General features: G+C 39.5%; 1 protein-coding gene across 4 annotated transcripts in view; it reads right to left on the reverse strand.

Annotated features, from left to right (window-relative positions):
• LOC139473774 (E3 ubiquitin-protein ligase SHPRH-like) overlaps positions 1–19,297 on the reverse strand; it is a 361,380-nt gene that overhangs the window by 341,588 nt on the left and 495 nt on the right. For all 4 annotated transcript variants that reach the window (XM_071256526.1, XM_071256527.1, XM_071256528.1 and 1 more), the window contains exon 2: positions 2,437–3,050. In XM_071256526.1, coding sequence (XP_071112627.1) covers positions 2,437–3,027 — 591 coding nt within the window. In that variant the 5' untranslated portion in view covers positions 3,028–3,050. The remainder of the gene's footprint in view (positions 1–2,436; positions 3,051–19,297) is intronic.

The following is a 19,297-nucleotide window of genomic DNA, read 5'->3' on the forward strand; positions in this document are numbered from 1 at the left end:
TCCGATCCCTTGTGTGGAAACGTTCTTGATCAAAGTTTCAAGCTTCTGAGCTGTGTCCTCGATCTTGTCACCTGACACCCTCAGCCTCATCATTCTCTTTCTTAGAGCCGACAGGCTATTGTAACTGTGATAGGGGGTAGCATGGGTAGGCATAAATCGTTTGAGATAGGACATGTATTATAAATATACAATATATTGTAAAATTTAAACTATGCATTTAGCCGACAGTTAGAGAGAGCACCAAGACAACAACCACTACGACTATGTGCTGACCTGGCACATAGTGTTTTTTGTATGTATATATCTACCTGTATAAAGTAAATTTGGATGTACCGCAAGCCATCGTCTCCAAGTTGTCACTTCCTACTGAGAACCATACGCCGACCCCTTTACGAGGTCTACCAACACGGGGAATAAGCTGCAAGCTGGCAAACGATCAGTTGTTGCTGTTTTGAGGATACGATCTTCGGGATTACCTGTGGTAGAAGCGCTGTTGGTGGAAAGGCGTAAGCGTTGAGATTCTCCCCTGATATGGCCAGAGCGTCGTACTACCTTGCCTCTTGATCCGGAATTTGAGAGACGAAAGTCCATCATAAGGGCCAGCAGGGAGGCTGACTGGGTGGATGGTGTTTTGTTGATATATCATATGACTGTGGCATTGTCGGGCTGTATCATCAGCTGAGATGATCGAAGCACTTCCTCCCAATAAGAAATCGCTAGAATGACCACCTTGATTTCGAGATAGTTGATGTGACCTTGAATTCGAGATAGTTGATCTGGAGGGTCGATTCTATTGCTGACCAATGTCCTGATGTTTGATAATACTGCAGGTGCGCTCCCCAACCCACTGTCGATGCATGCAAGAACAGGTGGTGCATTGGTAGAAAGGGTTCCAGGGGAACTTCTGAGCAGACGTTCATTCTGAATAGCCATCATTGTAGACGTTCGTACATGTATAATTGGAGCTGAATCAGGACCCAGCAATCGTCGATCTGAAGATGCGGGTCTTAGGAAGTGCTGAATTGGCCGTAGTTGTAGTCAACTTCTCTGTGTTAGGGCTTGTGCAGACACCAATAGACCGAGCAACTGCTGCCATTGTTGAAGATTGTGCAACTGTCTGAGTGCTAATGGCCTGAGTCGATGTATGTTCTTCCATCTGTCCGGAGGGATGAACATCTTACCGAGATCGGTGTCGGAAAGTATTCCAATGAACTGCAGTTGCTGAGAGGGTGTGGGCCTGTATACAATCGTCGATGAACGACTTGAAGACGATCCCTTTGATATGCAGGAACTTCATGATGGGCTTGGTAAGGTGGGTAAAAAGCCATGGGGAAGAAGAAATTCCAAATTGAAGCACCTTCTGTTTGTAGTGACGACCTTGGAAAATAAACCAGAGGTAATGACGGTATTCGTGGTGTATGGGCATATGAAGGTAGGCGTCTTGTAGATCCAGGCTGACCATGTAGTCCCCCTTGTTGAATGATGGTGCGAAGAAGAACGACGGACATCATGCGAAAATGAGCCATTTTCTCTAGTACCGCGCGTTGAACAGCTTCATGTTGAAGATCATGAGAAATTTCTTGCAGTCTTTCTTTGCGACCAAAAATATCAGCAAGAAGAACAATTAAATTTTAATGTATAAATAACACTGAGTCAAACACGAATATATTTCAATTAATGAAAGGATTAACCATTAGTCTTTATGTAAGTAAATAATTCATTGCCTTCACTGCACACTTTCAGGGTTCACATCCTGCTGGTGACATACATCTTTTCATCAACCTGTTCTGTAATCAAAGTTATTGCTAAGTTGTGTTGAACTAACAATTCAGATAGTTAATACCAGGTCAAAACCATGGTTAATAAGAGACATCAAATGTAACATTCAGCTTGTTCGTCAGAACTTCTTCTGCTGTAACCATGGCAAGTCCTATATCATGCACAGTGTCAGGAAAAGTGGATCAGTAACAGGCACTTTTCTCTCACTATCACAAAATATATTTCTCCAGAACATGTTTTGAAAAAAAAATGGTTTTAGACTGTTGAAAAAAATATTTGTCTGCCACAAAAATCACAAGGTGATTGAAAAAAATATATTTAGGCTGCTTGTTTTATTTAAAAACATCTGATTAGCAGCTGTAGCTGTCTAACGATTACTGTGATCTTTGACAGACATAATATTGGCAACTATTAACTTTACATAGAATGTTCAGCACCTGATCATGTACCAAAATGATAGACCTGTGAAGATAAGGTGGCTATGCTTGATGGGATCAGGTGGTCAGGCTCGCTGTTTTGGTTGATGCATGTCATATACCATATTCGACGTAATAAGCGCCCAGGGCGCTATCAAGATTAGGAATAGGGGGCTCTTATTAGAATATTATTTTGGTGGGAAAAAACAGAGTTGAAAGATAAACAAACAAACGAACAAACCTGATATGCCTTGACCTGCAAAGCCTTCAGGCACACTGTGGGCAATGACACACTTGCAAACCAGAACTGAGGGTACTTCTTGTTCCTTTTCGCAAGTCCATTTGAGTTTAAGTTCTCATCATTATCATCAAGTTCAAAGTACAACATGTTTCTGTGACCAGGATCTGCCACATACAACCAGCATTCTTCACATTGAGGCAAGAACCCTTTCACTAGAGAAAAGGAACTTGGCTCTGGTTCCACTTGAAGCTCAAATCTGCCAATTTCACATGACCAGTTGCCATCTTTGGTGTGTAATCTGTCCATAATGCTGACAAAAAAGGAACAGTAATCCAAATGGAAGTAAAATAGGTGTTCAGTGTATGAAAAAGAGTCTTTTACACAAACCTCCTCATTCCCAAGAGTTATTTCTTGTGCTATATCAGGCAAGCCATCTTCAAAAGAATATTGTGGCAGTATTTCCGATTGACCATCGCCAAAAATAGCACTTGAACCTTGTGGATCTTCAACACCATCCATCATGTTCCAGCTGAGACATTTTCGCTTTTCTTCATCAACTTTCTGGGGTATATTACCTTTTCTCTTGCTCATGATGAAAACACTTATCTTCACCACTGAAAAAAATAAAAAACAATAAAGTTCCAATTTCCATGATGTAATATTTTGACTCATTCACAGAATCAGTGTATCGGAGATGATACAAATTATTTGTATTTGTTTGTTTGTTTGTTTGTTGTTTAACGCTGCACTCAGCAATATTAAAGCTATATGACGACAGTCTGTAACTAGTCGAGTCTTGAAATCCAGTGAATGACACATCATGAGCATCGATCCACGCAATTGAGATACGATGACATGCATCAACCAAGTCAGCGTTATCCCAATCCTGTTAGTCGCCTCTTACGACAAGCATAGTTGCTTTTTACGGCAAGCATGGGTTGCTGAAGACCTATTCTACCCCAGATCTTCATGGGTCTTTTTACATTTAACTATAGCAGAACCTGCCAATACAAGACTTGGGGGCGTATGTATCATAAATAAAACTTAAGTCAATCAAAAAACTAAGTTTTCTTGTTTTATTGAGTTAAGTTAAGTAGAAAAACTTAAGTCATATCTACCAAAAGACTTAGACTTAACTATTAAGACCCACCTTGCCAGATTTACATCATATATATTTGACTTAAGTCATGTAAAACACAATGGCTGCCAGACGTAATCCAAGAATATTTAATGAGAGAAGAGATATACTACATTCATTAGATGATAATGAACTGATACAGCTACGCTATGGTCACGTGGTCTTGTGTATGGCGGCTGTTGTGAATCTGCTCTGAGAAAAAAATTCTGGATACTGGACTTCGGGACTGTTTTGGACACGTTTTTGTGGTGAATATACCCGTTTATTGTACACTCTAACGTATCAGAGGATATGGGTATCGATATCGATGGAGGGTTAAAATAGGATGTTTCAATCCTCACCACACTCGTCCACATGGTATGCACCCCGGTATAACACTACCCAAGGGGACACGTCTCGGGCTGAGATTTTTGCTATTGACTATGACACTCTTGCTCGTCGCTGGGGATGTCGACTCTAACCCAGGGCCTCCCAAATCCGTTGCTGATAGAATGCAAACTCGACTATCAATCCAAAATGTTTCTGGTCATTGCATATCTGGAGAACAACAGCAGACCACCCCGAATGACCTTGTTATACAGCTCACCTCGCTGCAGGGACAGATGATGAGCATGAGCGACAAGCTTGATAGGTTTGCTCAGGATTGCAATCAGCGTCTCGTGTCTCTACAGGAGGAAAATGTTTCTCTTAGAAAGAGAGTTGCCGAACTAGAATTAAAAACTGATCATACACAAGCACAATCTCGAAGGTCTAATATTATTTTTCATGGGTTACCAGATAAACGGGGAGAGACTTGGCAGGAGAGTGAGCAATGTGTTAGAGCTTTTATGGAAACTTCACTCGATATGGATAATGCCTCTTCACTGAACATTGAGCGTGCTCATAGGTTACATTCCAAATCAAAGTCTAGGCCTCTCATTGTAAGGTTTGCCTTTTTCAAAGACAAATGTGATGTTTTTGATGCTGCCAAAAAATATCTTAAAGGAAATAAAGAGTTCAGAGTGTCCGAGGACTTTACACAGAGAGTTCGTGATACGAGATCACAGTTGTTTGATTTTATGAAGCCAGCACGAGACGAAGGCAGGGTCGCTTTCCTCAATTATGACAAACTTGTAATTGACGGGAAAGTTTTTGTCTATGATGAAGAAAATCATAATATTAAACAAATAGGTCAAAGACGTGGGTGGGTCTCCCGAGATATACACCGACTTTCTGAATCGTCGCATGAGGCGTCTGATTCGACTCAATAGGATTCCGGCCATGACTTCAGTACTTACAGGAATTCCTCTATTCAATCTGACTTTAATGTGATTGACAACTTGAGATGCCACAATATTACCTCCCACACATTCTCGGATTCCTTACCAGTGGTAAATACATATCCACCTGACCATGCTGACACAACAACAAACAGTGACAGTATATCTAAAACTGATCCCAGTATATCAAAGGAGCTGACAAACACATCTGCTACTTAAAATTTTACCCTGGAGAATCCTAACCGCAGTACTGGTATTTGTATCTGGAACATCCATGGCTTGAAATCAAAAGTTAAGTATTCTGAGTTCATAACATTCTGCAAACAGTGTAATATCTTCTGTTTCTAAGAAACAATGTGTACTGATGCATTAGATATCTTGCAAAACATATTTAATGAGTATGATGTATTTGTCTGTAATGCCAAAAGATCTGCAACTAAAGGTCGGTTTTCAGGTGGCATAGCTGTATGCATAAAGAAATATCTATCGTCACAGTATAAACAAGTTTACTGCCAGTGGGATAATGCCCTTTTTTTTAGATTGACAAAGCCAACCTCTTCTCTGCAATTATTCCTGATATTCATCTATTTCACCCTGACTATTCTCCTGTCTATGTTAATGAAGATGGAACTGGAATTGACAAGTTGGAAGAGCAGCTCTGTCAAATAATCCATGACAATGGGGAGGGGAGTACATTCATCTTATGTGGTGATTTCAATGCTAGAACAGGAAGTGAAGAGTACTTTATCATGAATGATGAGACTGACTATTTACCTATTAATAAAGACTATAAATCTGATAATTTCTCTTTACCCCTTGCGTCATGTGATACACAAATCAATAATTTTGGTAGATCATTGCTAGACCTATGTAAAATATTAGGTATCCATATTGTAAATGGAAGATCTACATCTGATAGAAATGGAGATTTTACTTTTGTTTCCCATACTGGGTGTAGTACTGTTGACTACTTTATTGTATCATCTGAGGTTTTCTCTAGGGTTATTGATTTGGTGGTTCTTAACAGAACCGAGTCTGACCACTTGCCGGTTCTATGTAGTATGGAACATGTCTTCACGTCAGAGTTACAAAGTAAGTAAGCTACAGAGAACACTGTTGGTATTACCCTCACTCCTGTTCCTAAATATAGGCTTCCTATAGACAGAATACCAGCATATCAAGAATATGTTTTTAGCAGAGAAAGTAGCCGAATGTTTGACGATTTTATTTCTGTTTTGCAAACTGACATAAACGCTGCATTTAGGAAATTAGCTGACATACTTATCTACTGTGGGGAAAAGGCGGGGCAGTCTGTAGATGGTCTAGAAATAAAACCTCTGAAGAGCAACTGTTATGGCTTGATGCAGAGTGCTGTCTAACTTAAATCTAAGAAATACATGCTACTAAATCGTTTCAGATCATTCAAGAGTGACTCAAACTTAAAAGACTATTAATGTGCAATAACTGAATTCAGAAAGAAGTGTAAAACTAAACAAAATGAGTATAAAATACATATGAGTCAGAAATTAACCGAGGCTGCAAATATGAGTGATTGTAAAGAGTTCTGGAATACTATAAAGCACTATTTGAGAAGTAACGCACGACAAGGTGATATAACCCCTGACACTTGGTTTAGATATTTTAAGAATTTATTAAATCCAGATTTTAACAGAGATGTAAATGAATTTGATAAATCAGTTCAGGAATTTTTAGATTCCCATTCATGTCAACATTGTAATTATATGCCTTTTACTGACCAGCTCTTATACGGTGAAAAGTATAACAAATTTCATAAACCCTTATCTTAGGCAGCTTTTTAATAAAATTCTAGATACTGGTGTTTTTCCAGATTCCTGGAATATAGGAATGATTATTTCTCTACATAAATCTGGAAACATATCTGATCCAAGCAACTATCGAGGTATTTCTCTCTTAAATGTGACTGGCAAATTGTTTTCTGTTGTAACTGGAAAACGTATTAGAACATGGTTAGATGTGAATGACATGTTATCAGAATCCCAAGCTGGATTTAGACCCAACTATTCTCCATCAGACAATATATTTATTCTTCAATCTTTGTGTACAAAATATCTTATTAAACCCAAGGGCCGTTTTTATTGTGCCTTTATCAATTTCAAAAAGGCTTTTGACTATGTGGATAGAAAGAAAATGATGTTTTTATTAATTACTAAAGGATTAACAGGGAAATTGTCAAACGTTCTACAGAGCATGTACTCATCAGTTAAGGCATGTATCAAGACAGATAAAGGAATCACTGAATGTTGAACAAGTATGTTTAGAGGTCTAGTGTTTGGAAGCTGTTAAACTAGTAGGTTTAGAGGTGTAGTGTTTGGAAGCCTTTCAACTAGTAGGTTTAGAGGTGTAGTGTTTGGAAGCCATTCAACTAGTAGGTTTACAGGTGTAGTGTTTGGAAGCCTTTCAACTAGTAGGTTTAGAGGTGTAGTGTTTGGAAGCCTTTCAACTACCAGTAGTAGGTTTACAGGTGTAGTGTTTGGAAGCCTTTCAACTAGTAGGTTTAGAGGTGTAGTGTTTGGAAGCCTTTCAACTACCAGTAGTAGGTTTACAGGTGTAGTGTTTGGAAGCCTTTCAACTAGTAGGTTTACAGGTGTTGTGTTTGGAAGCCTTTGAACTAGTAGGTCTAGAGGTGTAGTGTTTGGAAGCCGTTCAACTAGTAGGTTTAGAGGTGTAGTGTTTGGAAGCCTTTTAACTAGTAGGTCTAGAGGTGTAGTATTTGGAAGCCTTTCAACTAGTAGGTTTACAGGTGTAGTGTTTGGAAGTCTTTCAACTAGTAGGTATAGAGGTGTAGTGTTTGGAAGCCTTTCAACTAGTAGGTTTAGAGGTGTAGTGTTTGGAAGCCTTTCAACAAGTAAGTTTTGAGGTGTAGTGTTTGGAAACCTTTCAACTAGTAGGTTTACAGGTGTAGTGTTTGGAAGCCTTTCAACTAGTAGGTTTAGAGGTGCAGTGTTTGGTGGCCTTTCAACTAGTAGGTTTAGAGGTGCAGTGTTTGGAAGCCTTTCAACAAGTAGGTTTAGAGGTGTAGTGTTTGAAAGCCTTCCAACTAGTAGGTTTACAGGTGTAGTGTTTGGAAGCCTTTAAACTAGTAGGTTTAGAGGTGTAGTGTTTGGAAGCCTTTCAACTAGTAGGTTTACAGGTGTAGTGTTTGGAAGCCTTTCAACTAGTAGGTTTACAGGTGTAGTGTTTGGAAGCCTTTCAACTAGTAGGTTTACAGGTGTAGTGTTTGGAAGCCTTTCAACTAGTATGTTTAGAGGTATAGTGTTTGGAAGCCGTTCAACTAGTAGGTTTACAGGTGTAGTGTTTGGAAGTCTTTCAACAAGTAGGTTTACAGGTGTAGTGTTTGGAAGCCTTTCAACTAGTAGGTTTAGAGGTGTAGTGTTTGGAAGCCTTTCAACTAGTAGGTTTAGAGGTGCAGTGTTTGGTGGCCTTTCAACTAGAAGGTTTAGAGGTGCAGTGTTTGGAAGCCTTTCAACAAGTAGGTTTAGAGGTGTAGTGTTTGGAAGCCGCTCAACTAGTAGGTTTACAGGTGTAGTGTTTGGAAGTCTTTCAACAAGTAGGTTTACAGATGTAGTGTTTGGAAGCCTTTGAACTAGTAGGTTTACAGGTGTAGTGTTTGGAAGCCTTTCAACTAGTAAGTTTAGAGGTGTAGTGTTTGGAAGCCTTTCAACTAGTAGGTTTAGAGGTGTAGTGTTTGGAAGCCTTTCAACTTGTAGGTTTAGAGGTGTAGTGTTTGGAAACCTTTCAACTAGTAGGTTTACAGGTGTAGTATTTGGAAGTCTTTCAACTAGTAGGTTTAGAGGTGTAGTGTTTGGAAGCCTTTCAACTAGTAGGTTTACAGGTGTAGTATTTGGAAGCCTTTCAACTAGTAGGTTTACAGGTGTAGTGTTTGGAAGCCTTTCAACTAGTAGGTCTAGAGGTTTAGAGGTGTAGTGTTTGGAAGCCTTTAAACTAGTAGGTTTAGAGGTATAGTGTTTGGAAGCCATTCAACTAGTAGGTTTACAGGTGTAGTGTTTGGAAGTCTTTCAACTAGTAGGTTTACAGGTGTAGTGTTTGGAAGCCTTTGAACTAGTAGGTTTACAGGTGTAGTGTTTGGAAGCCTTTCAACTAGTAGGTTTGGAGGTGCAGTGTTTGGTGGCCTTTCAACTAGTAGGTTTAGAGGTGCAGTGTTTGGAAGCCTTTCAACAAGTAAGTTTAGAGGTGTAGTGTTTGGAAGCCTTCCAACTAGTAGGTTTACAGGTGTAGTGTTTGGAAGCCTTTCAACAAGTAAGTTTTGAGGTGTAGTGTTTGGAAACCTTTCAACTAGTAGGTTTACAGGTGTAGTATTTGGAAGTCTTTCAACTAGTAGGTTTAGAGGTGTAGTGTTTGGAAGCCTTTCATCTAGTAGGTTTACAGGTGTAGTATTTGGAAGCCTTTCAACTAGTAGGTTTACAGGTGTAGTGTTTGGAAGCCTTTCAACTAGTAGGTCTAGAGGTTTAGAGGTGTAGTGTTTGGAAGCCTTTAAACTAGTAGGTTTAGAGGTATAGTGTTTGGAAACCGTTCAACTAGTAGGTTTACAGGTGTAGTGTTTGGAAGTCTTTCAACAAGTAGGTTTACAGGTGTAGTGTTTGGAAGCCTTTGAACTAGTAGGTTTACAGGTGTAGTGTTTGGAAGCCTTTCAACTAGTAGGTTTGGAGGTGCAGTGTTTGGTGGCCTTTCAACTAGTAGGTTTACAGGTGTAGTGTTTGAAAGCCTTTCAACAAGTAGGTTCAGAGGTGTAGTGTTTGGAAGCCTTCCAACTAGTAGGTTTACAGGTGTAGTGTTTGGAAGCCTTTCAACAAGTAAGTTTTGAGGTGTAGTGTTTGGAAACCTTTCAACTAGTAGGTTTAGAGGTGTAGTATTTGGAAGTCTTTCAACTAGTAGGTTTAGAGGTGTAGTGTTTGGAAGCCTTTCAACTAGTAGGTTTACAGGTGTAGTATTTGGAAGCCTTTCAACTAGTAGGTTTAGAGGTGTAGTGTTTGGAAGCCTTTCAACTAGTAGGTCTAGAGGTTTAGAGGTGTAGTGTTTGGAAGCCTTTAAACTAGTAGGTTTACAGGTGTAGTGTTTGGAAGCCTTTCAACTAGTAGGTTTAGAGGTGCAGTGTTTGGAATCCTTTCAACAAGTAGGTTTAGAGGTGTAGTGTTTGGAAGCCTTCCAACTAGTAGGTTTACAGGTGTAGTGTTTGGAAGCCTTTCAACAAGTAAGTTTTGAGGTGTAGTGTTTGGAAACCTTTCAACTAGTAGGTTTACAGGTGTAGTATTTGGAAGTCTTTCAACTAGTAGGTTTAGAGGTGTAGTGTTTGGAAGCCTTTCAACTAGTAGGTTTACAGGTGTAGTATTTGGAAGCCTTTCAACTAGTAGGTTTACAGGTGTAGTGTTTGGAAGCCTTTCAACTAGTAGGTTTAGAGGTGTAGTGTTTGGAAGTCTTTGAACAAGTAGGTTTAGAGGTGTAGTTTTAGGAAGCCTTTCAACTAGTAGGTTTAGAGGTGTAGTGTTTGGAAGTCTTTGAACAAGTAGGTTTACAGGTGTAGTTTTAGGAAGCCTTTCAACTAGTAGGTTTAGAGGTGTAGTGTTTGGAAGCCGCTCAACTAGTAGGTTTACAGGTGTAGTATTTGGAAGCCTTTCAACTAGTAGGTTTACAGGTGTAGTGTTTGGAAGCCTTTCAACTAGTAGGTTTAGAGGTGTAGTGTTTGGAAGTCTTTGAACAAGTAGGTTTAGAGGTGTAGTTTTAGGAAGCCTTTCAACTAGTAGGTTTAGAGGTGTAGTGTTTGGAAGTCTTTGAACAAGTAGGTTTACAGGTGTAGTTTTAGGAAGCCTTTCAACTAGTAGGTTTAGAGGTGTAGTGTTTGGAAGCCGCTCAACTAGTAGGTTTAGAGGTGTAGTATTTGGAAGTCTTTCAACTAGTAGGTTTAGAGGTGTAGTGTTTGGAAGCCTTTCAACTAGTAGGTTTACAGGTGTAGTATTTGGAAGCCTTTCAACTAGTAGGTTTACAGGTGTAGTGTTTGGAAGCCTTTCAACTAGTAGGTCTAGAGGTTTAGAGGTGTAGTGTTTGGAAGCCTTTAAACTAGTAGGTTTAGAGGTATAGTGTTTGGAAGCCTTTGAACTAGTAGGTTTAGAGGTGTAGTGTTTGGAAGCCTTTCAACTAGTAGGTTTAGAGGTGCAGTGTTTGGTGGCCTTTCAACTAGTAGGTTTAGAGGTGCAGTGTTTGGAAGCCTTTCAACAAGTAGGTTTACAGGTGTAGTGTTTGGAAGTTTTTTAACAAGTAGGTTTAGAGGTGTAGTTTTAGGAAGCCTTTCAACTAGTAGGTTTAGAGGTGTAGTGTTTGGAAGTCTTTCAACAAGTAGGTTTACAGGTGTAGTGTTTGGAAGCCTTTCAACTTGTAGGTTTAGAGGTGTAGTGTTTGGAAACCTTTAAACTGTTATCTTTACAGATGTAGTATTTGGAAGCCTCTCAACTAGTAGGTTGAGAGGTGTAGTGTTTGGAAGCCTTTCAACTAGTAGGTTTAGAGGTGTAGTATTTGGAAGCCTCTCAACTAGTAGGTTTACAGGTGTAGTATTTGGAAGCCTTTCAACTAGTAGGTTTACAGGTGTAGAGTTTGGAAGTCTTTCAACTAGTAGGTTTACAGGTGTAGTGTTTGGAAGCCTTTCCACTAGTAGGTTTACAGGTGTAGTATTTGGAAGCCTTTCAACTAGTAGGTTTACAGGTGTAGTGTTTGGAAGCCTTTCAACTAGTAGGTCTAGAGGTTTAGAGGTGTAGTGTTTGGAAGCCTTTAAACTAGTAGGTTTAGAGGTATAGTGTTTGGAAGCCTTTGAACTAGTAGGTTTAGAGGTGTAGTGTTTGGAAGCCTTTCAACTAGTAGGTTTAGAGGTGCAGTGTTTGGTGGCCTTTCAACTAGTAGGTTTAGAGGTGCAGTGTTTGGAAGCCTTTCAACAAGTAGGTTTAGAGGTGTAGTGTTTGGAAGTTTTTTAACAAGTAGGTTTAGAGGTGTAGTTTTAGGAAGCCTTTCAACTAGTAGGTTTAGAGGTGCAGTGTTTGGAAGCCTTTCAACAAGTAAGTTTAGAGGTGTAGTGTTTGGAAGCCTTCCAACTAGTAGGTTTACAGGTGTAGTGTTTGGAAGCCTTTCAACAAGTAAGTTTTGAGGTGTAGTGTTTGGAAACCTTTCAACTAGTAGGTTTACAGGTGTAGTATTTGGAAGTCTTTCAACTAGTAGGTTTAGAGGTGTAGTGTTTGGAAGCCTTTCATCTAGTAGGTTTACAGGTGTAGTATTTGGAAGCCTTTCAACTAGTAGGTTTACAGGTGTAGTGTTTGGAAGCCTTTCAACTAGTAGGTCTAGAGGTTTAGAGGTGTAGTGTTTGGAAGCCTTTAAACTAGTAGGTTTAGAGGTATAGTGTTTGGAAACCGTTCAACTAGTAGGTTTACAGGTGTAGTGTTTGGAAGTCTTTCAACAAGTAGGTTTACAGGTGTAGTGTTTGGAAGCCTTTGAACTAGTAGGTTTACAGGTGTAGTGTTTGGAAGCCTTTCAACTAGTAGGTTTGGAGGTGCAGTGTTTGGTGGCCTTTCAACTAGTAGGTTTACAGGTGTAGTGTTTGAAAGCCTTTCAACAAGTAGGTTCAGAGGTGTAGTGTTTGGAAGCCTTCCAACTAGTAGGTTTACAGGTGTAGTGTTTGGAAGCCTTTCAACAAGTAAGTTTTGAGGTGTAGTGTTTGGAAACCTTTCAACTAGTAGGTTTAGAGGTGTAGTATTTGGAAGTCTTTCAACTAGTAGGTTTAGAGGTGTAGTGTTTGGAAGCCTTTCAACTAGTAGGTTTACAGGTGTAGTATTTGGAAGCCTTTCAACTAGTAGGTTTAGAGGTGTAGTGTTTGGAAGCCTTTCAACTAGTAGGTCTAGAGGTTTAGAGGTGTAGTGTTTGGAAGCCTTTAAACTAGTAGGTTTACAGGTGTAGTGTTTGGAAGCCTTTCAACTAGTAGGTTTAGAGGTGCAGTGTTTGGAATCCTTTCAACAAGTAGGTTTAGAGGTGTAGTGTTTGGAAGCCTTCCAACTAGTAGGTTTACAGGTGTAGTGTTTGGAAGCCTTTCAACAAGTAAGTTTTGAGGTGTAGTGTTTGGAAACCTTTCAACTAGTAGGTTTACAGGTGTAGTATTTGGAAGTCTTTCAACTAGTAGGTTTAGAGGTGTAGTGTTTGGAAGCCTTTCAACTAGTAGGTTTACAGGTGTAGTATTTGGAAGCCTTTCAACTAGTAGGTTTACAGGTGTAGTGTTTGGAAGCCTTTCAACTAGTAGGTTTAGAGGTGTAGTGTTTGGAAGTCTTTGAACAAGTAGGTTTAGAGGTGTAGTTTTAGGAAGCCTTTCAACTAGTAGGTTTAGAGGTGTAGTGTTTGGAAGTCTTTGAACAAGTAGGTTTACAGGTGTAGTTTTAGGAAGCCTTTCAACTAGTAGGTTTAGAGGTGTAGTGTTTGGAAGCCGCTCAACTAGTAGGTTTACAGGTGTAGTATTTGGAAGCCTTTCAACTAGTAGGTTTACAGGTGTAGTGTTTGGAAGCCTTTCAACTAGTAGGTTTAGAGGTGTAGTGTTTGGAAGTCTTTGAACAAGTAGGTTTAGAGGTGTAGTTTTAGGAAGCCTTTCAACTAGTAGGTTTAGAGGTGTAGTGTTTGGAAGCCTTTCATCTAGTAGGTTTACAGGTGTAGTATTTGGAAGCCTTTCAACTAGTAGGTTTACAGGTGTAGTGTTTGGAAGCCTTTCAACTAGTAGGTCTAGAGGTTTAGAGGTGTAGTGTTTGGAAGCCTTTAAACTAGTAGGTTTAGAGGTATAGTGTTTGGAAACCGTTCAACTAGTAGGTTTACAGGTGTAGTGTTTGGAAGTCTTTCAACAAGTAGGTTTACAGGTGTAGTGTTTGGAAGCCTTTGAACTAGTAGGTTTACAGGTGTAGTGTTTGGAAGCCTTTCAACTAGTAGGTTTGGAGGTGCAGTGTTTGGTGGCCTTTCAACTAGTAGGTTTACAGGTGTAGTGTTTGAAAGCCTTTCAACAAGTAGGTTCAGAGGTGTAGTGTTTGGAAGCCTTCCAACTAGTAGGTTTACAGGTGTAGTGTTTGGAAGCCTTTCAACAAGTAAGTTTTGAGGTGTAGTGTTTGGAAACCTTTCAACTAGTAGGTTTAGAGGTGTAGTATTTGGAAGTCTTTCAACTAGTAGGTTTAGAGGTGTAGTGTTTGGAAGCCTTTCAACTAGTAGGTTTACAGGTGTAGTATTTGGAAGCCTTTCAACTAGTAGGTTTAGAGGTGTAGTGTTTGGAAGCCTTTCAACTAGTAGGTCTAGAGGTTTAGAGGTGTAGTGTTTGGAAGCCTTTAAACTAGTAGGTTTACAGGTGTAGTGTTTGGAAGCCTTTCAACTAGTAGGTTTAGAGGTGCAGTGTTTGGAATCCTTTCAACAAGTAGGTTTAGAGGTGTAGTGTTTGGAAGCCTTCCAACTAGTAGGTTTACAGGTGTAGTGTTTGGAAGCCTTTCAACAAGTAAGTTTTGAGGTGTAGTGTTTGGAAACCTTTCAACTAGTAGGTTTACAGGTGTAGTATTTGGAAGTCTTTCAACTAGTAGGTTTAGAGGTGTAGTGTTTGGAAGCCTTTCAACTAGTAGGTTTACAGGTGTAGTATTTGGAAGCCTTTCAACTAGTAGGTTTACAGGTGTAGTGTTTGGAAGCCTTTCAACTAGTAGGTTTAGAGGTGTAGTGTTTGGAAGTCTTTGAACAAGTAGGTTTAGAGGTGTAGTTTTAGGAAGCCTTTCAACTAGTAGGTTTAGAGGTGTAGTGTTTGGAAGTCTTTGAACAAGTAGGTTTACAGGTGTAGTTTTAGGAAGCCTTTCAACTAGTAGGTTTAGAGGTGTAGTGTTTGGAAGCCGCTCAACTAGTAGGTTTACAGGTGTAGTATTTGGAAGCCTTTCAACTAGTAGGTTTACAGGTGTAGTGTTTGGAAGCCTTTCAACTAGTAGGTTTAGAGGTGTAGTGTTTGGAAGTCTTTGAACAAGTAGGTTTAGAGGTGTAGTTTTAGGAAGCCTTTCAACTAGTAGGTTTAGAGGTGTAGTGTTTGGAAGTCTTTGAACAAGTAGGTTTACAGGTGTAGTTTTAGGAAGCCTTTCAACTAGTAGGTTTAGAGGTGTAGTGTTTGGAAGCCGCTCAACTAGTAGGTTTAGAGGTGTAGTATTTGGAAGTCTTTCAACTAGTAGGTTTAGAGGTGTAGTGTTTGGAAGCCTTTCAACTAGTAGGTTTACAGGTGTAGTATTTGGAAGCCTTTCAACTAGTAGGTTTACAGGTGTAGTGTTTGGAAGCCTTTCAACTAGTAGGTCTAGAGGTTTAGAGGTGTAGTGTTTGGAAGCCTTTAAACTAGTAGGTTTAGAGGTATAGTGTTTGGAAGCCTTTGAACTAGTAGGTTTAGAGGTGTAGTGTTTGGAAGCCTTTCAACTAGTAGGTTTAGAGGTGCAGTGTTTGGTGGCCTTTCAACTAGTAGGTTTAGAGGTGCAGTGTTTGGAAGCCTTTCAACAAGTAGGTTTACAGGTGTAGTGTTTGGAAGTTTTTTAACAAGTAGGTTTAGAGGTGTAGTTTTAGGAAGCCTTTCAACTAGTAGGTTTAGAGGTGTAGTGTTTGGAAGTCTTTCAACAAGTAGGTTTACAGGTGTAGTGTTTGGAAGCCTTTCAACTTGTAGGTTTAGAGGTGTAGTGTTTGGAAACCTTTAAACTGTTATCTTTACAGATGTAGTATTTGGAAGCCTCTCAACTAGTAGGTTGAGAGGTGTAGTGTTTGGAAGCCTTTCAACTAGTAGGTTTAGAGGTGTAGTATTTGGAAGCCTCTCAACTAGTAGGTTTACAGGTGTAGTATTTGGAAGCCTTTCAACTAGTAGGTTTACAGGTGTAGAGTTTGGAAGTCTTTCAACTAGTAGGTTTACAGGTGTAGTGTTTGGAAGCCTTTCCACTAGTAGGTTTACAGGTGTAGTATTTGGAAGCCTTTCAACTAGTAGGTTTACAGGTGTAGTGTTTGGAAGCCTTTCAACTAGTAGGTCTAGAGGTTTAGAGGTGTAGTGTTTGGAAGCCTTTAAACTAGTAGGTTTAGAGGTATAGTGTTTGGAAGCCTTTGAACTAGTAGGTTTAGAGGTGTAGTGTTTGGAAGCCTTTCAACTAGTAGGTTTAGAGGTGCAGTGTTTGGTGGCCTTTCAACTAGTAGGTTTAGAGGTGCAGTGTTTGGAAGCCTTTCAACAAGTAGGTTTAGAGGTGTAGTGTTTGGAAGTTTTTTAACAAGTAGGTTTAGAGGTGTAGTTTTAGGAAGCCTTTCAACTAGTAGGTTTAGAGGTGTAGTGTTTGGAAGTCTTTCAACAAGTAGGTTTAGAGGTGTAGTGTTTGGAAGCCTTTCAACTTGTAGGTTGAGAGGTGTAGTGTTTGGAAACCTTTAAACTATTATCTTTACAGATGTAGTATTTGGAAGCCTCTCAACTAGTAGGTTCAGAGGTGTAGTGTTTGGAAGCCTTTCAACTAGTAGGTTTAGAGGTGTAGTATTTGGAAGCCTCTCAACTAGTAGGTTTACAGGTGTAGTATTTTGAAGCCTTTCAACTAGTAGGTTTACAGGTGTAGTGTTTGGAAGTCTTTCAACTAGTAGGTTTAGAGGTGTAGTGTTTGGAAGCCTTTCAACTAGTAGGTTTACAGGTGTAGTGTTTGGAAGCCTTTCAACTAGTAGGTTTACAGGTGTAGTGTTTGGAAGCCTTTCAACTAGTAGGTTTACAGGTGTAGTGTTTGGAAGCCTTTCAACTAGTAGGTTTAGAGGTGTAGTGTTTGGAAGCCTTTAAACTAGTAGGTTTAGAGGTGTAGTGTTTGGAAGCCTTTCAACTACCAGTAGTAGGTGTACAGGTGTAGTATTTGGAAGCCTTTCAACTAGTAGATTTAGAGGTGTAGTGTTTGGAAGCCTTTCAACTAGTAGGTTTACAGGTGTAGTGTTTGGAAGCCTTTCAACTAGTAGGTTTACAGGTGTAGTGTTTGGAAGCCCTTCAACTAGTAGGTTTACAGATGTAGTGTTTGGAAGCCTTTCAACTGGTAGGTTTAGAGGTGTAGTGTTTGGACCACAGGATTGTGATCCCACAAGTTCTACAGCATCAGCCTTGCGCATCAAGGACATCAAGGAATAGTAAAGACCAAGAGGCTCCTACATGAAAAGGAATGGTTTCCTGGTATAGATCATCTAGTTGAAGACAAGATCAAGCGCTGCATCGCATGTCAGTCAACTATCGACACTCCTGTTCATAGAGAACCCCTAAAAATGACAATTCTTCCATCATCTCCATGGGAAAATGTGTCGATCAACTTCTCAGGACCTTATCCGTCTGGAGAATACTTGCTTGTGGTTGTAGATGATTATAGTCGATATCCAGAAGTGGAATTTGGTCAATAAACATCCGCAAAATCTGTTTGTCCAAAGCTTGATGCCATATTCTCGAGGCAAGGAATACCTCGAATTGTGAAATCAGACAATGGTCCACTATTCAACAGCAAGGAGTTTACACAGTTCGCAAATTACCTTGGATTTCAGCATCGCAAAATCAACCTCCCTATGGCCAGAAGCTAACAGAGAAGCAGAACGCTTCATGCGCAATCTCAAAAAGTGTACACAAGCTTCGTGTGCAGAAGGACTCAATTGGAAGCAGGAAATTTTCAAATTCCTTCGCAGTTATAGGGCAACTCCACATTCAAGCACCAATGTAAGCCTATTCGAAGCACTTACAGGAAGATCTATGAATACTCAATTACCACAGGTGAATACTCGCAATCTACAACCAAAGATCAAGAATGAGATTCAAATAAGACTGGACGACATCCGCAACAAGGAGAAGATGAGACTGAAGGCAAATCAACGTCGTCAAGTTAAGGAATCCAGTTTAAGTGTTGGTGACTCAGTACTTGTCCGCCAACCGAGGAAGAACAAGATGACACCTGCATTCGATGTTCATCAGTATGTGATCACGGATGAGAACGGATCGATGATAACTGCAAAGCATGTTGGTAGTGCATAAAAGATAACCCTAAACTTCTCACATTTCAAACCAATCAGTATTGATTCAAAAGAACTGTCTAACTATGAACAAGAGGAGATGGCAAGATCTGCAGATAGTATGGATAATGGTGACGGTGACTCTCAAATTGATAATTCAAATCAGTCAGGTGAAACATCAGATGAAGTTCAAAGAGAAACATTAGTGATGTAAAATCACAAATGTACACATAAAGTGTGATCTTTATATCAGAACTTTTATAAAGTGTTTTTGAACATATTATGATCATCAAAGATATGTTCTATCCGGAGCATAAAGGTTGAACATAAAGGTTGACAACAGTTGATTTATAATTCCACTGGTTAGTTCATGTAAAAGTGGTCTAGTTCTGTTACTGATTAGTATGCAGATAGAATACAATTGTATATCCTTCAATTTCTTACATAAGATTTGATGTTTGTTCAAGAAAGTATCCCTATTATCTTAATATTCAGCAAAGTAATGATTTATGTCAGTGTTAAGGACGGTATTTGAGGTTGTTCATCGTTTTAGAAGATTAAGTTAATATTGTGATTTATATAATCTGATAGGATTGTTTTCAAGATAATATTCTTCTAGGCAATCAGGATATCTGGCTTAACTAGTAAGTTTTTAGATTATTACGTATCAGTTGTATGTTGCCCTACTTTTTAATGTAAAGTTAAGGAGGATTGTAGTGTATATGCAATCAAGGTTTATAATTGTATGCATATCACTGCCGTAGCCAGCCGGGGTGCAGTTGCCCCCCTGGATTTTTTTTTTTATAGAAAACAGTTTTATTTGAATCAAGTGTAGGACAAGTCATACTCGTACAAATATTTGCCCTCCCTGTCAAAAAAAGTTAACTACGGCCTTGCATATGTATGGGTCAGAGGTCAGGGTCTCTATTTGGGATTGACCATGTGCGAGCCAGTATCAATGGCGGCACCCTGTATTCATTACATTGACAACGAATAAAAGTCTTCGTTTCACTCCTTCAAGGATCATATCATTTATCAACAGAGCAAGGATCATTCAAGAACATTATACTTAGTGGCTGCTTTTGTCCAATTCGGACCTTCATAGACAACTTTTCCCTGTCCCGCAATACAGTGGAGTTCTCTCCTTTGTCAAACTGAGCGCAAGGCCCAGCTTTTACTCGGTGCAACTAATGTAAATAATGAACTTTTATAAGTAAAATATGCATATTTAGACAAAATAAATAACACCTGATTTAGAGAACATGAATAATCATAAAGGTTAGTGAGTGCATTTTGTTCCAATTAGCGTATATGACAAGTACCGTGATACCCCGAGGTTACAGGCTACTGCATGTATTCTAAAGGTGCTCCAATACTTCTTAGGGTCGTGAAAACACAGTATGCG

Source organism: Haliotis cracherodii, unplaced genomic scaffold (assembly GCF_022045235.1).
Source record: "Haliotis cracherodii isolate W230 unplaced genomic scaffold, xgHalCrac1.p SCAF_3, whole genome shotgun sequence".
NCBI lineage: Eukaryota > Metazoa > Mollusca > Gastropoda > Lepetellida > Haliotidae > Haliotis > Haliotis cracherodii.